Source organism: Poecilia reticulata, linkage group LG10 (assembly GCF_000633615.1).
Source record: "Poecilia reticulata strain Guanapo linkage group LG10, Guppy_female_1.0+MT, whole genome shotgun sequence".
In the NCBI taxonomy this organism is placed as follows: Eukaryota; Metazoa; Chordata; class Actinopteri; order Cyprinodontiformes; family Poeciliidae; genus Poecilia; species Poecilia reticulata.
In genome coordinates, this window is record NC_024340.1 from 23,171,551 (window position 1) to 23,193,914 (window position 22,364).

General features: G+C 36.9%; 1 protein-coding gene across 8 annotated transcripts; it reads right to left on the reverse strand.

Moving 5' to 3' along the window:
* Positions 1 to 761: 761 nt before the first annotated feature.
* On the reverse strand, positions 762 to 20,897 carry stx3b (syntaxin 3b). Of its 8 annotated transcripts, XM_008420329.2 has the most exons (12): positions 20,477 to 20,896; positions 10,263 to 10,337; positions 10,061 to 10,160; positions 9,657 to 9,731; positions 9,460 to 9,533; positions 9,121 to 9,229; positions 8,968 to 9,041; positions 7,872 to 8,006; positions 5,849 to 5,959; positions 5,471 to 5,581; positions 957 to 1,048; positions 762 to 867 (listed from the first exon to the last, which is right to left on the reverse strand). In XM_008420329.2, the coding sequence occupies exons 1-11, from the start codon at positions 20,504 to 20,506 to the stop codon at positions 971 to 973; spliced, it is 972 nt and encodes a 323-aa protein (XP_008418551.1). In that variant the 5' UTR covers positions 20,507 to 20,896; the 3' UTR covers positions 762 to 867; positions 957 to 970. The 8 variants fall into 8 exon arrangements, with proteins under 8 accessions (XP_008418551.1, XP_008418555.1, XP_008418552.1 ...); XM_008420333.2 differs by lacking the exon at positions 5,849 to 5,959; XM_008420330.2 differs by lacking the exons at positions 762 to 867; positions 957 to 1,048 and adding an exon at positions 2,239 to 3,803.
* Positions 20,898 to 22,364: the final 1,467 nt, after the last annotated feature.

A 22,364-nucleotide genomic window follows, 5' to 3' on the forward strand; every position in this document is an offset into this window, starting at 1 on the left:
TAATTTTGACCCTTCCAGTTTATCCTCCAAATCCGGATGAGTAAAACGAACGCACCCCGCTCCAGGTCGAGCAGATGGGCGGGGCCTCTGAGCAGAGGCGAGATGGGGGATGAAATTAGGTCAGAAAGCTCACCGGAGGCATCAGCTGGACCAGATCTGCACAAATGATCGATGCTACAACACACACACATACATGTATATTTTCTCCCTTTAGCATGTATGACCAGCTGATGCAAATGATTCACTGAAGGACTGAGGCATGCGCGGTTCTTGGTTCTCTGTAGATTTCCTTTTATTACATAACAGGCTTTATAGAGTTGACATAGCCAGCAAAGCCAGCGGGACCCGCTGTTACAGAAAAGATACAAGCTTTTCTTTTTTAAGCAGTATGGACTCATACACACAAAAATTACATTTATAACACACAAGTGATAAAATAATGCAGATCTGCTTCAAACAGTTTAGAGTGTAGGCAGAGAAAACCCAAGATTTTGTAAAGTTTAGATGACATTCCCAGTCATTTCTTCATAAATACAATGTTCACAATGGTTATTTGTTCAGAGAACCACCAGGAGGCGCTGGACTAAAGCTGAACAGAGTGATGCGTGAAGATTAACAGTCACATGTTGAGCCATCTGTCTAAGAGGAGGCAGACTGAGAAAAATCCACACATTTATAACACGTTTTCAAACACTTTATACAGCAAGAACAGATTCAAATGAGACTCAGAGGGGAAGGGAGAAAGGGTAAGAAAGCAGTGGTTATTTTTATTTGAGAGTGGCTTAAATTTAATCTACAAATTTAAATGACAGAAACCGGGTAAGAACCACAAGAAAAAAAAAAGTTTTCTCCTGGAGATCTCTATTCCTAGGAAGAACACAAAGACAGAAGAAGAGTGGTTAAACATTCAAAGCACCGTGTAAATAGTAAAAAATGATCACAGACTGATGTTTCACCTGTGCAAAATCTTTTATGAGAAGAAACTGTAGAGATAGGAGAACCCAACGATCCCAATGATGGCACAGCACAATGTAATCATCATCTTTTTCTGGAGAGTTAAAATACACACAAGAACGTTAAAGAAGAAACAAAATACAAGTGTTTGCATATCTAGGGGAGTTGGTAAGAGGAAATGATGCAGCAAAGGGGAAGGAAGGGTCAGATTATGGTGTGTGTATATCTGTATGCTATAGAAGACAGGTGATGCAATTTACCTTCACTTCCGCATATCAAGTCTTTGAAAACTGTACTAAAGACCAGCGGTCAAGAGAAAACACTTTCCCACACCTTCTCCACACCACAGTCATCGAAACTATTCACATGCAGCTACAGCGGCTTGCAGAAGTATTCACATCCTGTTAGCGTTTCAAATTTTTATCAACAAGCTTCAGTGCAATTTATTGGGATTTCCCATGGTGAATCAAGAGTGGTGCACAAATGCAAACTATGAGTATACTTTTTTTTTTACAAAAAAAAGTCTTAAGTCCCTAAAAAACTGCAACCAGTTGACTTCTCGAATAAACCAACAGAGGTCACCTGTGTGTAATGTGAAGGCCGACAGGACAGCATTCCACAATCCATCATTAAATAAATAGAATAGCATAAGGGCAAACCTTCCACAAAATAGCCACCTAGTTTAACAGTCTAGGAATACTGAAACTTTAAAAGGTGATGTAAAATGTGGAAGAAAGGCCACACTTTTGGTCAAAACTCTGTGTGGTGATTAAGATTGGTGGTACCAACAATTATCGGAAGCTGGTCAAAGTTCAGGGAAAAATGGAAGTTATAAAATATAAAGTTAGATGCTGCAAAAGGTTAGAAACTGGAGCAGAGYTCCTCCTACCAGCAGGAAATCTACCCCAAACACCGAGCCACAGCTACAAGGGAAGTGGTTTTGATCAGAGCATATCTGTGTCAGACTGGCCTTGTCAAAGCCAAGATCTAAATCCAAACAAGGTTGATATATTTTGTAAAGAAAGAACACAAATTAGAGTCTGTAGATGTGCAAAGCTGGTAGAAACATACCTTCAAATACTTACTGTGTTGATTCCGGGAGGTTGAAAATAAATGCAAATCATAGTTTCCAGGGTTTTTTTTTTAATCATGCACCATTTTGCTTTAGTTTTACAAATATGTTTTACTTTGACTTGAACTCTTATATGAAATCCCAATATACTTCTGACTAATCATTGTATATTTTAGGTTGAGACTCAGAAACAGCAGCACAAACAGTCAGACTTAAGAAAAAAACAAAACAAATCTTTAATTCTTTTGAAATATTTGACATAAGAAATGTGCAACAAGCTTTAATTTTCCCCACTCTTCCTTCGGTGACCTGCATGGCCACAAAAATCATGCTGGACGCTGATTTCAAGTATTTCCTGAAAGTGTAAAGACACAGAATCTTGTAAAAAAAAAATGCTTTGGCTCCTGTTGACCGACTGAAATGACATCTCGCCTTTACATGCACAGAACCACCTTCTTTACTGTAAGTGCTAAAGCCAATGTAATGTTTTGTAAACTGTCAGTCTGGAATATTATCCACAGAGAAAACTAATGGTGACCAATAAACATTCAACTTAACTACCAGCTTATGAAGTTCACCGCATTATACAATATTTAAAATAAAAGCTCCATGATGTTACTTTTTCATTTCATGTATATATAAATAAAAATGATTATCAAAGTCTTTGTAAATTATCTGGTGACAAAATAAATGTATAAACATGAAGAAAAAAAATGTCTCTGCACATCATTCTAACAGGAAATTGAACGGATACACTTCAGAAACTGGCAGCTTAGCCGTACGTTTACGGTGGAAACAATCACTTAATACACATAAAAAGTTGTTACTTTCCTTATGATTTAGTTGTCCCTTTTATATGTAAAAACTTGTTAAATCAAATATATATTTACTAGTGTTAATTCTAGTCTCTGCAAACTCTTTGGTAGTACATTAACAGTTTCTATTACACTCTATCTGCCAAGATTAAATTTAAGGCACCGTCTCAAGACAATGGATTACTTGTTACTCTTTTCTTTCAAATGTTGCTGAAATACGTCGTCCTTCATATTTGAAAAAAGAACATTTTCTTACAAGACTGTCAACAGTGCACAAACATGACTTCTATTATTTACAACATAATTACATAAACTGTAGCTTAATTCAATATTTTTAACTGTGAAAGTGCTGGAACTCTCTAAAAACAACCATAACCTGGAGAAGCAAACATACAGTAGCTTTTAAAGTAGTAATATGTGTCAAGGCTCATTAAGGCAAGAAGAGTGGACCTGGGGTGTATGTGCATGTGTGTGTTTGCTCCTGCATGGTTTAAAGAAGAGCTTAGGACAAACACACACAAGGGTGCAACTTTGGCATCACATGTTAAAAACAATGAGAAGTTCGGTGATGGAGGAGTGATGAGGAAACAGTCAGTTATTTTCCCAGTTCCCTTTTTGTTGCTCCAACAGAGGTGCAAGCAGGTACTGAGCCGCATTTCAGTTCTCATTTCCTCATCAGAGCATCCGTAGATTGTCCGGAACTGAAGAAGTCGCAAAAGATCATCTTCCCCATTTTTTTTTTTTAAACACCAGCAGCACTGATCCATACACAGGAATTTGGATCAGTTGTTTTTGTTGTTGTTTTTTGAGCAGACGACGAAACAAAATGGACAATCTGGGTGAAGAAAACACATGATGGTGATGGTAGGGATCCGGCGGTCCTATCATAGTGTCTGAGTGAGGATGATAATGAGGATGACGACTACAACCACAGCACAGCACACACCGATGAAGATCATCTTCTACAGAAGGGGAGAGACAGACACAAGGACAGGAGAGTTAGTGACAGAGCAGGAGCGTTTAAATCCCCCGCAGATCAAACCAACTCACAACTAACACCAAGTTATTTAACAGAGACCAGAAATGCCAACACACACACACACACACACAGACACACCCACACATCAAATGAGCTCCCAGGACAGACGGAAAACGCACTCATTCAAGTCTAAAAGAAACCTCTGCTCCAAAGCATGCTTCATTCCCACTTGTTACAGCACTACACTGAAGATTTTCTCCAAAATTACTCACCAACATCTCTTCTTTTAGTCAAACAGCTCCTCATTTATTCAATCCTACTGCCAACCCGATTATGAGAGCTAGCAATGCCAGTAAGATCACCACAACAACCACTATAATCACAGTTTTCTGTTGGGAATAACCAAGTACACACATTCTGGTCAGATCCAAATCTCAGTTGAAAAATTACTTAAAAACAAACAAAAAAAAGTAGACAATGCGCCACATAGCTGGAAGTTCCAAAAAAAATAAAAAATCTGGACAGTTATTTTCCACCAACACGAATGCTTGTGCTGGTAAAAGCAAACAATATCTTCAGCATCAACATACGAGCACTTGAGTCACGTTCAAAAACATCAGCAAGGTTAAAAATGAAAAGGCGGGAAAAAGAGAAAACAAGCAGTGTGTGTGAGTGGCAGTGTGTGTTTCAGTGGGTGGGAGGAGGATCGTCTTGGTTCTGGTCATGGGTGGAGGACGGGTCACAGCAGTGGTTTTATCACAGGGATCCACAGAGTTAGTAATAAATCACAGAGGAGGGTCAGGGGTCGTCACAGATCTGAATCATGAAATGAATGTGGCTTCCCAAAAGCACTGGTGTTCATTTAGTCAACAGGTAGTTACTTGTAGTTTAGTGGTACTAACTTAATTTCTTAATCATCTATATTTGCTTTACTCTGGGGAATCTTATCAGATTTAACTGGTGTTTGAAAAGTTAAGTCGATACACTTTTTTTTTTTTAAAGATGATTGCCTCTACTGATTGAAATTAGTTGTTTTATTAATGAACAGAAATGGTTGACAATTCAGAAAATAGTTTATTTGTGGAAATTGATGTACGAATTTAGTAACTGTAAAAAAACTTAAATTTAAAAAGAAATAAAGGTTCAACACTAGTAAAACTAAACTACATCAAACTGATTTTTTCAGTCACAGAGCTTCTAGGTTTAGTTGTACTGCTCATTAAAATTGGTATACTAATGCAGTTTTATTATAAGAAAAAACTGATAGACTAGATTAAAACATTTTTATGCTCCAACAGCTGCAGCTTGATTTCAATATGAAGATAACTAGATTTAGGAAAGTTTACGTTTCACATGCAATGTGTGCACTTTTAATTTATCTCTAGTTTTGCAAATGAGCATAAAATACACCTTAAGAACGTAAAATAGCTTCTTGCTGACAGTAAAGTTTGCTAGATATGAGGGCCAGAAACCGGTTACCATGACGTTTTGATGCAGATTTGAAATATACTATTTTTCTTTGATGCTCGTGGAGATCGAATGCTTTTATTTGACGTCTTTTAACAAGTCGACGCCTCTCGTTAATAAGCTCAAATGTTTTCGGGTGCTTTTAGGAAGCCAGAGTTGCAGTTCTTGACCACAGCCACTCACACGCCGAGCCTCTTGCTGGAACTTGGCAGCTTTCTTAGTATCTGCAACAGCTCTCTCCACAAAGCCCACCGACTGGTCCATGTTGCTCTCAATCCTGTCAATCATCCCGCCCTGACGGGCACGCAGCCGGGGGCGGCAGCAGACGGAAACGAGTGACGGCAGAGAGGAGGAAACATGCAGAGAGCTTACACATTATTCTAACGATTGAGTGTGAGTGTTAATGGCAGTGAGGCGATTAGAAGAGCGATATGCAGGGCATGCAAGGAAAGCAAAGTGCAAATGTGTTAAATTGGGCAAAAGTGCTAGAGTGACTGATATAAAAAAAAAGCAGCAACAGGAAGAGGTCATATTGGTGCGATGCATTGCAAAACACTTTACCTTGCGGGCCTTTGTCTGGTACCTTACGGCTCTTTTGGTCTGCTCCTTCGCCTGAATAATGTGATCCACTGACTGGGATACATTCTGCTCTATGTTGTCTACTATTTCACCCTGAGGAAAACAACAACAACAAAAAAAAACACAGGAACATGCATTTTAGTATCCATCAAGCAAACGTGTAGTCGCAAGTTTTGGCATTGACACTTCTGTGTTTTGCAAACTGTGAGGCTTCAGTTTTTTTTATTTGTGATGAAAGATCAAAATGTTTTTAGAGTTCTGCAAAGCAAGATCAGGCTGCATATGCCCAAGTACAGATGTGAAAGACTACAGCTGAACTCGCCAGCAGTCTAATCTCACGCCTAAAATATCTCCTCTTGAAGAGCGAGCTGAAACATGTTGCCACCGATGAAGAGCTTGCTCAAAACTGGCAGCAGGTATGTGTGTGTGCATGCACAGGCACAGAGAGAGGCAAAGAGGTTTTAAACACTGCTGTTGTGAAGAGAGCAGCAAAGAAACCATTTCTGTTAAAGATTGAATTTCTGCAGGAAGCACCAGGATTTAAAAATAACCGACACCATGGCAGATAAAAGCCTGTAAAATTCATTATACTCATACAAATAACTGCCTCAGTGCGAGGCAAATCGAGCTCATTAACACCAATGAATTTATTCCTTTTATGAAAACGATTACGTATAACTCGAAAGGTATAATTAATGCATTGGATGCATCTTTAGTGATGCACTACAGATTGAAATCAGGCTATTCTTCCCCCCCCCCCATTCAATTTATAGCAAACACTGAGAGCTTCCAAAAGTAAAATCACCACCTTTTGCACCAAAAGGTGGTGATTAAACATTTTTTAAATGCATAATGTCATTGAGACAAGGTTAATTCACAACATAGTTCTTTTATTTAGATGACAAAAAAGAACTCAATGTAATGAAGATCAAATTCTGCATGTGCTGCTAAGAATTAAAATGTCAATAAAATACAGGCAACATAAATATTACTATTGTAATTATTATGTATTATGCTCCCTGCTACTTTTAGGAAAAAAAATTATATTTCTAACTTTGTAAAGTGTGATTACACACCAGTTTCATAAGTTACATTCCTACTCATATGATTACCAATCTGCATAGAGAAAAAAAACAAATCAGGAAGTAATTCTGAGGTGGATGGATCTGAATGTGGTAGTGATGGCATCTAAAGAGTCTTTCATTTTCACTGTTACCACATGCATACTCAGTACAAGACACTGCTGCCAAATGAATGATGTTACGCAATCAACCGTCCTCCGTCGCTACATGTTGGCTCAGGAGGGACGGTTTGCTGCAAAGTAAGTGACTCAATGCAGCTTACAGTTTTCTTTAAACGGCATTTTCTAAAGGAAACGCATCAAATTAAGGGGACAGCATTGTAGAATTTGAAATTTAATTGAAACTGAAGTAATTAAAAGCATTTATTAGGGATTTTAATTTTATGTCCCTTTAGAAGCAAGTGGTAATGTCGGCAATTTATTTATTCGAGAGCAAAATCTTTTCAAATTTCAAATGTGAATGTAAATAACAGGGGGAAAAAAAACAACACAAAGAGTGCTTACCTCAAACAACCATTTCCCTCAGAAAGCATGGCGGCGTAAGCAGCACAAAACAGTTGGTCATACTCTAGTAGTTTAATTATGACAATTGCTAAATGTCTTATAAAACCGTGTCTGTGATGAAATGGGTTTGAATGATGCTTGGCTCATATCTTACTACATTTATTAAGGTTCCATGGAGGGAATGAGATGAAGGCGGTGGAGGCAGAAGACAGGTGTAAGAAAAGCATGGAGCTGAAATAAAGAGACAGACAGATGTAGAACGACAATCATAGAACAGCAGAGGAAGAAAGAGAAAAACACCGAGACAGAACAGCTGGACAGAATCACGACTGATCGCTAAGACACCGTAAAGATGAGCTGAAAGAATGGATGGATGGATTTGAATAAAACGACAAGAAGGTGATATCCAGAGGAGCGTACCTGGCTCTCCACCAGCATGGCGATGTCTACAAACATGTCGTGCAGCTCTTTGATGCTACTTTCCAGACGGACGATGTCTTTATGCCTAGATTCAATCTCGCTCAGAGCCTGTTTTGAGATCCCAGAGTCCACAATCTGCAAAGACGAGCAGTTCACCGTTACCATGCAGGCTCAAAAAAGACAGCAAATAAAATGTCAACATCTATTCATCAAGTGTGAATCCAAGTTTTTTTTTTTTTTTTCTTGAATGTCAATATCAAAAGAAATTTCCAAATGTCTTAAATTGATAAGCATAACGGTTCTTATGTTGCTTTTTAATATCCTAAAAAGTTCCTGTAATTTCCCAGTTATTCTTTTTATTGCAATTGTTTGACAGTTTCATTTGAATTACTGAGAACCTCATGTGTGCATTTACATTATAGTAATAAGATATAGTAATAATTTAGATTTGGTTTGTCCCAGTCCCTGCACATCAGGGAATCCTAAGCTGAACTCTGTGTCCTTGAACAATAAATTCCTCCTCAGTCGTGCCGAAAACAAGCTCCTCTTTATCAAAAAGCTTGAACAGAAGCTGAAGTGCAACATGTTCTCATTTTATCAGTGACACATGCAGTCAAAGCTGCATGATTCAGTGCTCCCGGTCACTCCGTTTCTTTCTAGAAGCCTCCCTAGAAGCAGCTGTTTCATCTGTTGAAACGTCACAAACAAACAGGACTCCTTTTCTTAAATCTTTACGCTTTGGTTATTAAATATGTAAAACATCATCCAGTTTGGCATCAACTGGCACCACTTAGACATTTTGTTTTAATGCTACTGGGTGTCAATGTGAATAAAAAAATATTGAGAACAGTTTCTATATTTATTATGAACTCTTAAATGAACATATTTTGAGTAGAAATATATATTCTAGAATCTGAACAAGAAAGACAAACAAAGTTCCTTTTATCCAAACAACAGACATCTAAAAATGAGCAAATAATGGGCTTTGTTTTTTTTAAACTGCAAAACCAATTTTATTTGCAGTTTAATCACATGACATTAGAAAGGTGTTAAAACAGTGGACATAATTGCTCATTTACACACAAGACACACTCACCCCAGCAGTGAAAACGGCAGCATTTCCACTTTCCAACATCTCCTCCAGCTCTTCATCCGTCTTCGCTTGTCCAGCTGGACAGGACAAAGTGAAAAACACAGATTATTATGGGATTATTCTACACTTTTTTCTGCGCATGTAGGTGTAACTTACTTATCTCAAGTTGTCTCTGGATACGTCCTTTACTTCTCTCCCTGAAGTCCACCTGCGCTTCATTATACTTTGTCATGACCTCAACAAACTTCCTGGACAGCACTGCATGCTGGGAGGACAGAACAGATGCAAATTATGATCACAAATCTTTCTAAACATCCTGGAAACAGCTGCACATCGTTTACTTTTCAGGGGGTGGGAGTCTACCTTTATATGCGGAAATATTTGACTAATCTAAACCCTATGAAACAATTTCATTTTAATTTAAAAAAAGCTATTTAAAAGCTTTATAAGCAACTATTTTAAGTCTGAAAATTCTTCATCCTGTGCACAATTTACCTGCGATTTACGTATCCGTATATCAGCCGACACCCTCTCCTGCTGCTGCTCCGACTCCAGATTTCTCTCAATGGCTGGAAAACAGAGTAACGTTCAAATTCACGTCATAAACACGTCATCCAACATTTTGGATAGAATTCAGGAAAGGTTTGACTCATTCTGACGAGAGAAAGTGCGATTGTCGCTGCCAGACTTACTCTTGAGTTTGTTTCTTGCATTGTTGGCCATCTTCTTTATGTCATTGGTGATTGATTCCAAGTCATCCTGCGTTTCTGAAGGGAAGGAAAAAAACGAGTCTTAAACCGGGGCTATTCAGATAGAAATGAAGTGTTTTTTAAAGATGATGTATGCAGAGAAAATGAAAATGGTTTATATTTTCTGAAAGATTTCATATTCTGTCACCTTCTGCTCAGATTGTAATGTTATAATGTTCAATTCAGAACAAAAACCACAAATCAGAAAAAAACTACAGTAACCTTATTTTTGTGAACCAGGTTCAAATAGCTTGAATAATAATAATAATAATAATAATAATAATAATAATAATAATAAAAACTGGGCAGACAAATACAGTAAATCAGTTAAAGGTGAGATGTCTCACTCTGATCCGATGTAGGAGCCGACAGGATGACCGAGTAAAGCTTTTTGACTTCAGCCACGTTCTCGTCAATTTTATCAATACTGTTCCTGATGTCTTCAATCTGCAAACAGACAGATCACAATTAACAAAATAAATAAAAATTTTAAAAAACATGCAAGAGAGGTTAGGTCTCTGCACAACAACCGAGAGCGTAAATCCTGACCTGAGAGAAGAACTCGTCCATGAAGGCTGCGTTGTCCACAGCGATCTCCACCTCCTCATCATCTTGATCACAAGTCTAACATTTGAAAACAATTAAAGCTGTTTATAATCGCCGAGTCTTTTAGGCTAAAAACAACAGCAATGTATTTTTGTGATTTAAAATACCATTTTAAATTTAAAAAAAAACTGGAAGTTAATAGTTTAAAACCATAAATCTGGAATTTTAACAGATTTTCTGATGGTTTATTTTGCAAATGATTGAACAACATTCATGGCTGCCAAAAATAAGACGAAAAAAAAAACTTGTCAGATTAGAGTACTGGATAGTTAAAATAATTTACTACTCAACAAGTAGGTTTTTTTGTTCAAATTATTGAGAAATCCAACTTAAAAAACAAGACAGACAAAAACAAAGATATATCTAGCTCTTAAATTGTCACTATATAATTCATAACTTTTTTTTTTACTTGTGGCATTATCAAAATACTGGAAAACAAAAAAGTTCTAAATAACTATTTATATTTTAATGTTAGGGTAATAGTAAATACATATTGAAAAATATTAAAATGTGAAATCCATCATATAGAAATTTAATTATTTCTACATGCAAGTATTTAATGATTCCTGTTCCAAAACTCGCAAAATAAAATAATCAGCGAGGCTCTTTCAACCAACGCTAACATCTGATTGGTTAATCTACACAGCAAGTCAACTTCTGATTAGTTATATTGACAAGAACAGTCAATACACATGTAACTTTAATGGGCAAGATAATGGATAAAGTGCTGCAGCATGCAAGAATAAAAACAAAGTGGAAATAGTTTGACTTCTCATAAAAACACTTATGACACATTTAACCAATTTTATATACAAATAACGTCACTTTGCATCAGTTTACCGATTTGTTTTAGCTTGCCAGACAAGTTTATAGACACAGTAAATGAGACTATTAAACTCTAATTCAGCTGATTAACAACATTATTTTTTATACTGTATTTGCCTATATTGTACCATTTAGTTGTAAAAACACTGTGCTAAACGGAAGAAAACTAGATTTTCTGTTTAGTGAGCTGTCAGTGTTGGCTGTACTGCAGCATCCAGTGTAGTTATTCTTCATGTCACAAATCAAAACTAGACGTGCAACAAAGAGGCCAGTGTCAGACGCTTCTTAAGTACAATCTCCTTCTAGGTCAAAACATATCAATTTCAAACTTTACTCTGTTAACCTTTAATTTAACAATTACATACAACAAAGGCTTATGGAGCTACATTGGGGCCAAAAATCTGTTAATGAAAAAAAACACTCAAAGCTGAAAAAGGATTTGAAACTGAAAAGTGATTTTGAGACAGACACTGGAAAGGGATTTGAAACAAAAAGAAAAAAAAAAGGTCAAAATATCTTTCCAAATTTGAGGGGGATTTTTTTTCAGTAAAAAGAAAAAAAAACTGACTGCTCATATGGAAGGAGCCGTCAGTCATGTGGAATCATGACTGACGGCTCAAGATATGGACAAAATATTCCCATCGGTTGCATTAAGAATCAATGGGAGCTGAAAATGTATTTCTCCCCCTCCATTTCAAATCTTTTTTTTCAGTTTCAAAAATTGTTTTCCAGTTTCAAAAATTGTTTTCCAGTTTCAAATCTTTTTTTTTTTAATTCAGTTTTAGGCTATAAAAAATTCCAACAACGCATGGCAGGGAGAGTCTTTAAACCACACGGACATGATCAGGTTGAAGATGAAAAGTTCCAGGAATTAACCAACATGGTTGATCAACTTCCTCTGAACTGCTGTTTAGAAGTCAAATTAACCTCCATGTGTGACACCTACTTCCAGGTAAACCAGATACTTACAAACGTAGTATAAAAAAAAGCTTTCTTCCAACACTGTTTGGTAATAATTCAGTTCAAACTATCCTTTAGTTAGGATTTCAAAAGTTTTTTTTTTACAATCCAGATGCCAGAATTTGCCACAATCATCTGGTCAAACAAAAATCCTATTATCGAAATGTCCAGCGATCGCACGATTCAGGAACGACCCGGATCTGTCTCCCAGAGATTAACATGTTTTGGTGTGAAATTTGCATATTTCCCCAAACACAAAAGTGTGTCATGATAAAATGTGAAATGAATCCAGTGAAACTCAGGGAGAGGAAGCCCAAAAATGGGAGACCCAAGTCAGTTTAAAAGACAGTTCTACCAAATACAAAAGGAAATTTACAGTACGTAGACACCTGACTTTAAATGCATAAATGTAGCTTGTAAAGTTAGAGTCCTTTACTGGACTGGAAAAGGTTGTCATTTTCTAAGCTGTAAAAAAAAAAATATTTGGTTCAATTGTGTGTGTCAAGTTCCAGTGTGTTTAATGGAAAACAATACATGTCTGTCAAGGACTTTTGCTTGGTTATACATATAACTTTTACCGGTTATATATTGCTTTATTTTGTTATGCGTGTTTGTGTGTGTGGTGTAGGAGGCGTGATATAAATACAAATGTCATAAAGTTAATGTTCTGATGTCTACCAAGAAAATGTTAATAAAAAATTAAAAAAAACATCTGTATTTAACTTAAACATTTATTTAAATAAGTTAAATACATTTTCGCTTTGACAAATGTGAGCCAATGTTTTACTCAGAGACGCTCCATGCCATTATTCAGATCTGGTGGAAAATCTGGAGCACAAAGGAAGGTTTTAGTCCCTCATCTCCCAGCTAAAGACCACAGCATACCAATAAAACCACTTCCTTGTTTGACAGCATGACACATCAAGCTGGGATACTGCTCACCCTAACCAGACCACACCCAATATATTTATTAGACAGCTTTACTTCCAAGTCTATAAATAACAAATAACGTCACTGGGATAAGTTGGCAAACACAGTGAGGTGCACTCGGATGTTTACATGACTGCAGGAACTCCACCTGTCTCCAGCCGGCGTTAAAAACCAAAATTAAAGAGTAAGAACACGTTTGACAGCATCAAGTTAAAGAAAAGAAATTCTACCTGTTAATTTGTTTATTCCTTTTTAATCACTTTGACTTTTTCCAATCAAACAGCGTTTTTATGACACCCACGCGATGCAATTGGCTGGTGATCTTTATGCGAGTCAGGTTGTGTGAGTAATGTGTAACCAGGTCCGAACTCTTCAGGTGTGACAGTCAGGTGTGTGTGTGGCCGGGTCAAAGTCAAAGTACGGAAAAAGTCGGGCGTCACAGCTGTTGGTTTCCCTGCAATCATATCATCCAAGAGTGAACACATGCCATTTGAAGTGTTTACATTTTTCCAAGTTAACGCCATAAACCTGAATTAATTGTATTTCCGCAACACAAAGTAGATTAAGTTGAGAGAAAATGACATGGGTTACAAAATTCTCGATAAAAAGCGAAAATCTGAAGTGTTGCATGCATTTATATTTATGCTTTTTTTCCCCCAATAGCCATATATAAAATCTAGTGCCACAATGAACAATCATATTCCTTATAAATCTGACTTAAGGATGGCAAAAAAACACCCATAAGGAGTCTCATGTGACTGTGCTAACTATCAATTCTCGCCACACTTTTCAGATTTGATTTGTAAAAACTTCTTCCACTTTACAATCATGCACCATTTTACGTTGGTCTATGAAATAAAATGCCCACAAAATACAGTGAAACTAAAAATGGAGTATGAAAACCTTTGCATGGACGCATTTAGACAGAGAGTTAAGCACAGAACAAAAGTTGTCATGTTTTACTTACAGAATAACATTTACCTGTAATTTAAGTATTTATACTTACATCTCCCCTAATTTGATTATTACTTGGACTACTTTTCGAACTGGAGTGCAGCTTTTTCCTCCCACCAGTTCAAAAACCTGCCCTCTTTTTTCCCAGCACCTCATCCAAAGTTTGACTTTAACCTACGCACGCCTTCAAAATTTGAATTGCAAATGTTTTCCTGGACTATTTGTTTCACTCTGTCATAACTGACCATTAGTTGTGAAGAGAATTCCCTGAACATGCATTGATGTAGTTCTTATTCTCAGTGACTCAGGTCATGTGATTTTCCAGCAAAAGCAAAGTTTGGCCTCACACATTACAACCTCTCTGACACACAGTGCTTCTGCAGCGAAGAGATAACAACAAGAGCTCACTTCCTTCCACAGGCCCGTTCAGCAGAAACAGGAGGAAAGGAGGTCGATCTGTGCAACACGCCCTACAGCGGTGGGCCACACAGACGCAGCTCAACGCTTTCTGTGCAGGATCACCTCAGAAACCGGCAGGAACAATCAGAGGAAGAGGAGTTATCCGGGTCAGACGGAGACTTTCTGTCACAGGCTCACATAATAAATTAGCTTCTGCAGTCAGAAAAGACACCGAAACACCTTGAACACTCATAAACTAAGATCAATTTTAGATCAGATAATGTCAAATGGTGGTTTCTGTTCTGGACAACATATTAAAGTGCTTGAAACCTTTTTTTTTTTTTCTTTTATAAAAGATTAACATAAAAACCACACTGACAGAAGACTTGTGAGCTGAAATACAGATACAGCGAGTCACGCTGGAGCAAATGAGATTTTGATCTAAACCAAGAAACAATAATCTCCTACTGAACATCGCATAATCATGGGAGTGAAGTGGACATAAAGCTTAAAAAAGGGGCACAAAACACAAATGCACGTGGAAGTGGGAAGGTTGGTTTGTTCCTTTAATGCAAAACATCATTACGCTCACAAAGTGTCCATATGTCATGTTGCATAATTCCCTCCTAACAGCAAGGCGATGCCTGAAAAGGTTTGCTTAAAGGTTTTACATTTAAGCAAACACAGACATCCTTGGCCTCAGAAATCAGTGGCTCTCTTAAAGGTGAAGCTGGCGAAGCTCCGTCATTCACATTTTTCTCCTGGGCTGTGGAGCTACCTGCCCATCACCACAGTTTTATTGTAAAAGTGAAGGAGGGTTAGCTGCTTTATCATCTTAAAAAGAAAACAAAAATAAGTCGAACGCTTCCACCTGTAAACCTGGATAAGATTATCAATGAAAAGCTGCCAATCCCACAGTGGCCAGTTGAAGATATTTATTTTTAATGGACAAAGTTTGTTTTTGTCAAAGAAAGTCTGGATTAATCAGGTCTTTATAGCTTTAAACTTCTCTTTTTAAGCTACTGCTTCAATGTTTAATTAATGGGGAAAAAGTCTCTCCTGCTTTGATGTATTTTAATATGTGGAGCAGAAAAATAAATGTTGCAAATTGATGAAAAAGGCTAATTTTAGGGTCCTGCTACAATTTGAGAAGTTTAATAAAGCAATATATGATGTTTCTGTAAAAAAAAAAACTTTGATATTAAAGTAACTCTGCAGAACTCGTGGTTAATCCCGTCCCATCTTAGTTTCAGGTGTTCTTAAAATATGAACCAATCAGGCCTTTACTGGTCCAAACATATCTTTGGTTTTCTTTTAGCTCACAACTGCTAATTCAATATCTAATCAATAATATATACAAAAGAGAAAATTGAAGGGCAGATTGTTTGAGCAGTTTTGAATCCAGCAGAATAGGAATTACAAAATCATACATATGTATCCATTAAATATAAACGTGCAAAGCAGCAGCTGTTTATCTGAGCGAAACGAGATATTTATCAGATTCTGATATCTAATCAATTGATTAGTTTGAATCTAATTCTTATGTCGTCCCAAAAGGACCAAGCAGCCAACAGAGTCAATTTGTTCTTAGCTGTTGTTTTTATTTATTGCACTTTTACTAGAACTGCACAATCAAGTCAGAGCAGCCACCAAGATATCAACAGTGTACAATACTGTAATCGTTTGGCTTTGGCAGGAAATTATTTATAAAGTTTCACACACATATATGCCAGTTTTATAGGTCCATAATGTTTTTAGCCAGTTGTGCAGACATTTTTTTGATTAGAAAGGTCTAGTTTTGGAGACTGAGATGCTAAAGCTAATAAAGAGTAGAGGCGGCATTGTGATAAAGGAAGGTCTGAGTCAGGACTATAAAGGCATCCAGCCATAATAATACAGCTGACAGTTACAGCTCAGTGGAAATTAACGTATTCCTCAATGGAAAAGATCAAAGCAAAGTTCCTAATTTATGGACAGAGAACAAATTATCTTATATGAACTTTTACTGGTGCAATAAACTAAAACCTGTCTTCTGTTGAAGAACTTGTAGCGATTCCTCAGATTGGTGCATTAAAATCCCTGCGATTCTTTAAAAACAACAACAAAGCGAAGCAGAACAGACGGCCATCAGTGAAACATTTACATTCAATTCAAGGATAAAGTTCTTCTTTAAAACGATTCTCACCGACTCGATTATTAACACTTTGCTGCGCTGCGCTTTACATCTCAGATGCGGGAATGACGTCACATTTCAGCTTAGCGCTTTCCAGTTACAAGTCAGAAAAGCAGTGGGACTTAGTTGTTGATTCAACTGGTTCTAGCAATACAAGCCAATAGCAATAATGCATTTCTAAAGTATCTCATCAATTCGTTTGTTGATTAAATACTTCAGAACTGCATTACACCTCATCTCAGTTCAGCCAAACTCAAAAACTGCATTTTAGCTTAAAAAGCTAAAAGTCTTTGAGTCTAACCTGAATGCGTACAAACACCTTCAAGATAGTCAGGTGAAAGAAAGTGCAGGCTGGTCTTAGACATATTTCTAAAGGTTTTCCCATTGTCACAATCACACCTTTTTACCTACAACTCATTGGGTTCATGTGTTACTGAAGATCAGAAATGAACTCGCACTCTCGGTTTAAACACAGCAGAGACCTACTACATCTAGACACTTAAGATCACTGCAGTTTTAAAGAAGGCAACATGTTAGAACCAGTTTGTAATCCTGAAAAACGGCCAGCACCTATTCCAGAGGGGTTTTATCATGTTGAACGTTTAGCATGCAGCAAACATAAAATCTTAGTTCTGTGCAAACAGAGCTGAAAACTGAAGAGGATCTGGATTTCTGGGTCATTTATCTGGAAATATTTTCTTCTCAGGAACTAAACCATGTTACATCTTCAACCAAAAACAAAACTTTTACAAAACTTTCATTTCAAATCTTGGTAGAATCTGATTCATGTTTGTACATTTCATTCCAACGATTTGTAGTTTTGTGCATCATCCTTGTCATTTATAATAGTTTACGGGATGTTATTCACTTAGTTCTGCTTTGCTTCATTAGATTGAGCCATAATATTAGTTTATGGCTGATATATCTTCTGCAAGCCCAATACCTTCACTTCTTCACTGGACTATGATGTATAACAAGCTGCCGATTAGACAACAGCTAGCAATCTGACAAGAGAACATAAAGAATCTATAATAGAGGAAGCGATGTCAGTACTACTACAATTCATCCATTCATTAGGACTTAAGAGGGGAACCAAAACCAGCAGCCTGTTGAGTTAGTGTTGAATTACTGCACACGCAAAGCTGAAAAAATATTTAGCCTTGACAGAAAACTAAGTAACAAAAAGCTGTTTTGGTTTTCATATCCACCTTTTGTTATAGCACACAAAGGGAAACATCCAGTTCAATTATTTGAGGTTAAAACCACACAAGAAGCCAGGATAAGACCAACTAAGCACCGTAAAAGCTGCCATAACTCAAAGCAAATTATGTTCCACAGTTTCTTCTCGTCCCAAACGTCTTCAAGTTTACTGAACGTCAGGTGATTGTTAGCAGTAGCTTGGGCAAACATTTACATGAACGTAAGGCTACAGAATGACACATATGCAGTCTAGGTTACAGCCAGCAAGTTAAACATTAGGAAGGAAACTCAAGGAGGAAAACCAAGGTGGAGCCGAGTCCGGATAAGAGGAAAAGATAAATGGAAAGGTGGTAAATATGAGAACAACGTCGAGTCCGWGWAGGTTATGTAGCTTCACCGAAGCATGAAACACACTTTCCGTCAACTTCCCTACACACGAATGGSCTACTTAGGCTACTATCTGCACTTCCTTTCACCAATATGAAGACAGCTGTGTGTCAGAGGCAAGCTCTCCGGAGCGCAGCGGTCTTTAAAACAGCGCAAATATTTAGCCAAATGTTTTAAGAAGCCATGGCAACACAYCKCATATTGGGTTACAACAACAGGATCAAGGCCTCAGCTMCACGAGCACCAAGAGCGGCGAAAACACTCAACATTGTTCACCTTCAGACACAAAATAACTTCTCCTCTTCTCTAGGCAGATAACAGACTTTTAGAGTATCTTGTAAAAATATCTCAAACTTAGCCATTCCATTTCCAAGAATGTGTTTTCAAAGGTTACATTTATTTATTTTATTGTTTTTTACCATGAAGGCAGTTTTATTGCYGATTCATCACATAGCAGCAGGTGGCTCCGCCTGGATTGGTAGGAGATTCTCGCTAGATGATAAACTTGAGTAAAAACACCAGAGGTTTGTGGTTTTTACACGCTTAAAACAAATGCAAAACACCTAACTGCTGTTGTTTCAAAGACAAAGCAACATTTATTCCTACAGCTGCCAGAAATCGAACACAGAWTACTGGAGTTTTAATTAWGTCACAGTTAACATCAGAGCAAAAATTAAAAATACACATTGTTGTCATTCTGTTACTTATCACAACAATAAAATACTGTTGTAAGCAGGTCAACACGTTGGTGCGTTTGTTCCAGCAGTAAGCCTGAGGCTGATTTTTAAAGCAGATTTTCAGCGTTTGTTTTGCAAACTGCATCTTAAAACACCGATTTTAACCTAATGAGGGAGCTGTGGGGTTTGCACACCAATGTGGTCTGTGTTTGTATTGGTCAAAAATTGTCCTTAACAGTTGAATTAGTCAAATCTCGTGATTGAAAAAAAAAAAAAAAAAAAAAAGAATGTGTGCCTTCTTTCAGCCGTCCATGTGCAGAAACAGGCAGGAGAGGGGTAGCACTGGCTTATGCCACACGACATGAGAAGAAAACTTTGGTGACCAAACTTTGGTCACTCCAGCTATATGTCTGGACTTTGAACAACTCTCCAATACATTTGGCCTCCTACAAATCCAGTTCTTACCATGCCTATCTAAAAACCGATTGTTTTTTAAAATAAACCTAAAGAATGTCAATATTTCCAAAGGTTTGAAGTGAAACTTCAAAACTTTGAATCACTAGTTAGCTGATAACACCTAAAAGATGAGTATAATCAGGTAAATAAGAATAAGACTGTCAATTACTTACTGATTTAGAACAGGAAAGCTTAGTAGAACAAGACATTAAGATTATTGATGAAAACTGTGACGTTGACATTGATTGTGATAAACCTACAGTTTCAACAGAACTCTCTTATTAGCCTCAAGATGTACCCAGAAGTATCGCTTTGCATTAGCATCTATACCACTAACATTTATATCAGCAGTAGGAATAAATAAGTGAAGTTCATCCAACTGGCCAATAATGTTAGTGATAAAGAGTTAGAACAGTATGTATGGTCCTGGTAGCTTAACAAAAAATTGCATCCAGGCAGTCACTAGCACAATGACACTGAATGGTATCGTGTTAAAGCGTTAAATATTATTGAGTAGATAGATAGATAGATAGATAGATTCCCCCTAGTCAGCTCCAATTTCTAATTTTTTTAAATATAATTCCCACAGCTCCATTCATTAAACCTGTCAAAACCAAGAACTCACAACATGTCTGCTCTTTAAACGTCTTAACCAACCTTAGTGTACTTTTTAAGTTAATCCAATAAAGTTCACATAYATTTGTTCTGAGACATAAAGGGGATTTCAAAAATGTAAGAACTAAGAACAACCGGAAGTGGGAAAAAAATCTGAATCTAAAAAAAATCTGTATTAGGACGAACAAAAGTCTGATCAGTGCAATAACTGAAAAACACACTTTGAAGTTTTAGCATTAAGATAAAAAGAAATTAAAACATCCCAATCGATCACCAACCAATCCCTTCTTGAAACCAAATTTCAAGTTGAACACATTTGAAACAAATACTTAAATGATCCTTATCCTTTACCCAACACCGGGATATTATATTCASATATAAGCTACAGTTTTACTACCATCTATCATCAGTTATGTCATCTCGTGGCCGGATATGTCATAAAATGTGTTTCCTTTCACTCAGATGGTTTGTCCCTGTGTTAAATTCAGAGTCTTCTAACGATTTAAACATTCTCCCAATAAAAATGTAGTTTTACACAATGAAAGAGGTGGACAAAAACACATTTCCTGAACATTACTCACCGCTTTCAGCTGTTCCAATCGGTCCTTCATTATTAGTTGTGTAATATAACAGTTCAAATCCAAAAAGACAACACCAGTATTGCACTAAATTGGTTGGAAAACTATTCCCWGCGCCTGGATTCCTCAGCCAGCTGCAGAGCTAGCTGTGCAGCAGAAACCCAACAACCTGTGAAAGGAAATTTAAAACTCCCAAAAACTCCAGCAGGTCTCTGAGGAGCGGAGTCTTTTTTTTTTCTTCTGAAAATTAGAGTCTTCCCGTCGCTTTTCCATACAATATGGCTGCTGGGTTTAAAGGCTGGGGTTTTTCTTGCTAAATCTCTTCTTCCAGGGGATTAAAACAACAGTTGTGTGGAGCCGTATAATCTGCCTCTGCGCTGCCCACCACTAATCATTCTAAAACGCACTTTTCAAGCTCACGCATGCGCAAACAAGTCCTTCTTCACTTGGATAAAGCCACGCCCTGAGCCACCTGCATTGCTGATGCATTTAGGTGCTGTGGGAATAATAGCGTTGAACAACTCCTTCTGGGAAACAATAGGTTTGTGACACTATTTGTGAACATCAGAGAATACGGGAAAAGCATCAGATTATGATATATCTTAATAAAATTACAGCATTTCAAAGTCATGTTATGATTTTACTCTTAGTTTTTTATCTGAATTTAATTAAGCTTAGAGCCCCTTAAATGTGTTGTTGTACTCAGAACTTGTTCACCTTTTGTCACATTGTAACGAGAAATAGTGATGGGATTTTTAAATTCTATTTTTATTTTATTTGTAGTCTGTCAAGAGCAAAGATTTGAAATGGAAGATAAAATATAGGTTTCAAGATTTATTTATTTCTTTTACAGGAAAAAATAAAATCTAAAAAGTGTACTTGCATTCTGCAGAATTTCTGCCCAGGTCTCCCTTGCAAATGAGATCTAGATCTCAAGTAGTTTTTGACCTGATTAAATAATGGAAATGAAAATAAAATTTAGCCTGCCTGAGTCTGTACTTCTTAAAACCACCTAGTTACCCTACAAATTCTCAATTAGATAAGAGATTTGGATTTCATACGGCCGATTCTAACACATGAAGATGCTTTATCAAAACTAAAGCATCTTCAAATACACAAACTCTCAAACTTCTTGAAGTTTTTTTGAAGTAATTTTCCTACATAGTGAGCCTCTGGCTCGGTTTCTAATTGTTTTCCATTTGGGATTTTTTTGACAGTACTTTTGTTCTTCCTACTCTTTACTCTCAAAAACTGTTTTGTGGGTTGCTTGCATAATTGTTGTCATGTTTCACTTCAGCTACAAATGTACGATGGGTCTCCTGGCTGCTTCTCTGATTAATCCTGACCTATCCTATCTGCTGTGGTCCTTGGTCTTTCATGATGCCATTTGTTAACTAATGTTCTCTAACAAACCTCTGTGGCCATCACATACCAGGTGAAATATAAAATGCTGTTTTATTTTTAAATTACAATAACATGATAAAAGCTCAAAAAGCATGAATATTCTTGCAAGGTATTGTAGTTCATTTAAAGTAGCCATTTCCAAAAGTTGAGTCACGGTTCCACCGTGGATAGCAAAACACTGTATTTTCAATATTTTAAAATAAGAAAAGCTTCAAAAAATTATAATGAAATTTATACAAGTAGAATTTTTCAACAAGTATACTAATTGAAAAACAAGTATACAAGGTTAATTTGTGATTGCTAATCAGAGAACATAGTTTCATGTAAAATAATATAAGCTAATAATTTCAAGTAAAATGAGGTGATTAGCTAAGCTGTCTCACTAATGAAGGAATACATTTCTCCTCAATAACATGAATTCAGAGGGTAATAAAAACAACTGTGGGAAACTAGATCAAAGCCGCGTAACACTCCAGATTTGATTGGT

Coding starts and splice junctions, on each gene's coding strand:
- stx3b (XM_017307223.1), bottom strand. CDS start 20,506: ATGAAGGACCGATTGGAACAGCTGAAAGCG. Junction 10,338..20,476: donor GATTGGAACAGCTGAAAGCG/GTGAGTAATGTT, acceptor TTCAAATGTTAG/ACTTGTGATCAAGATGATGA. Junction 9,534..9,656: donor TGCAAGAAACAAACTCAAGA/GTAAGTCTGGCA, acceptor TCTGTTTTCCAG/CCATTGAGAGAAATCTGGAG.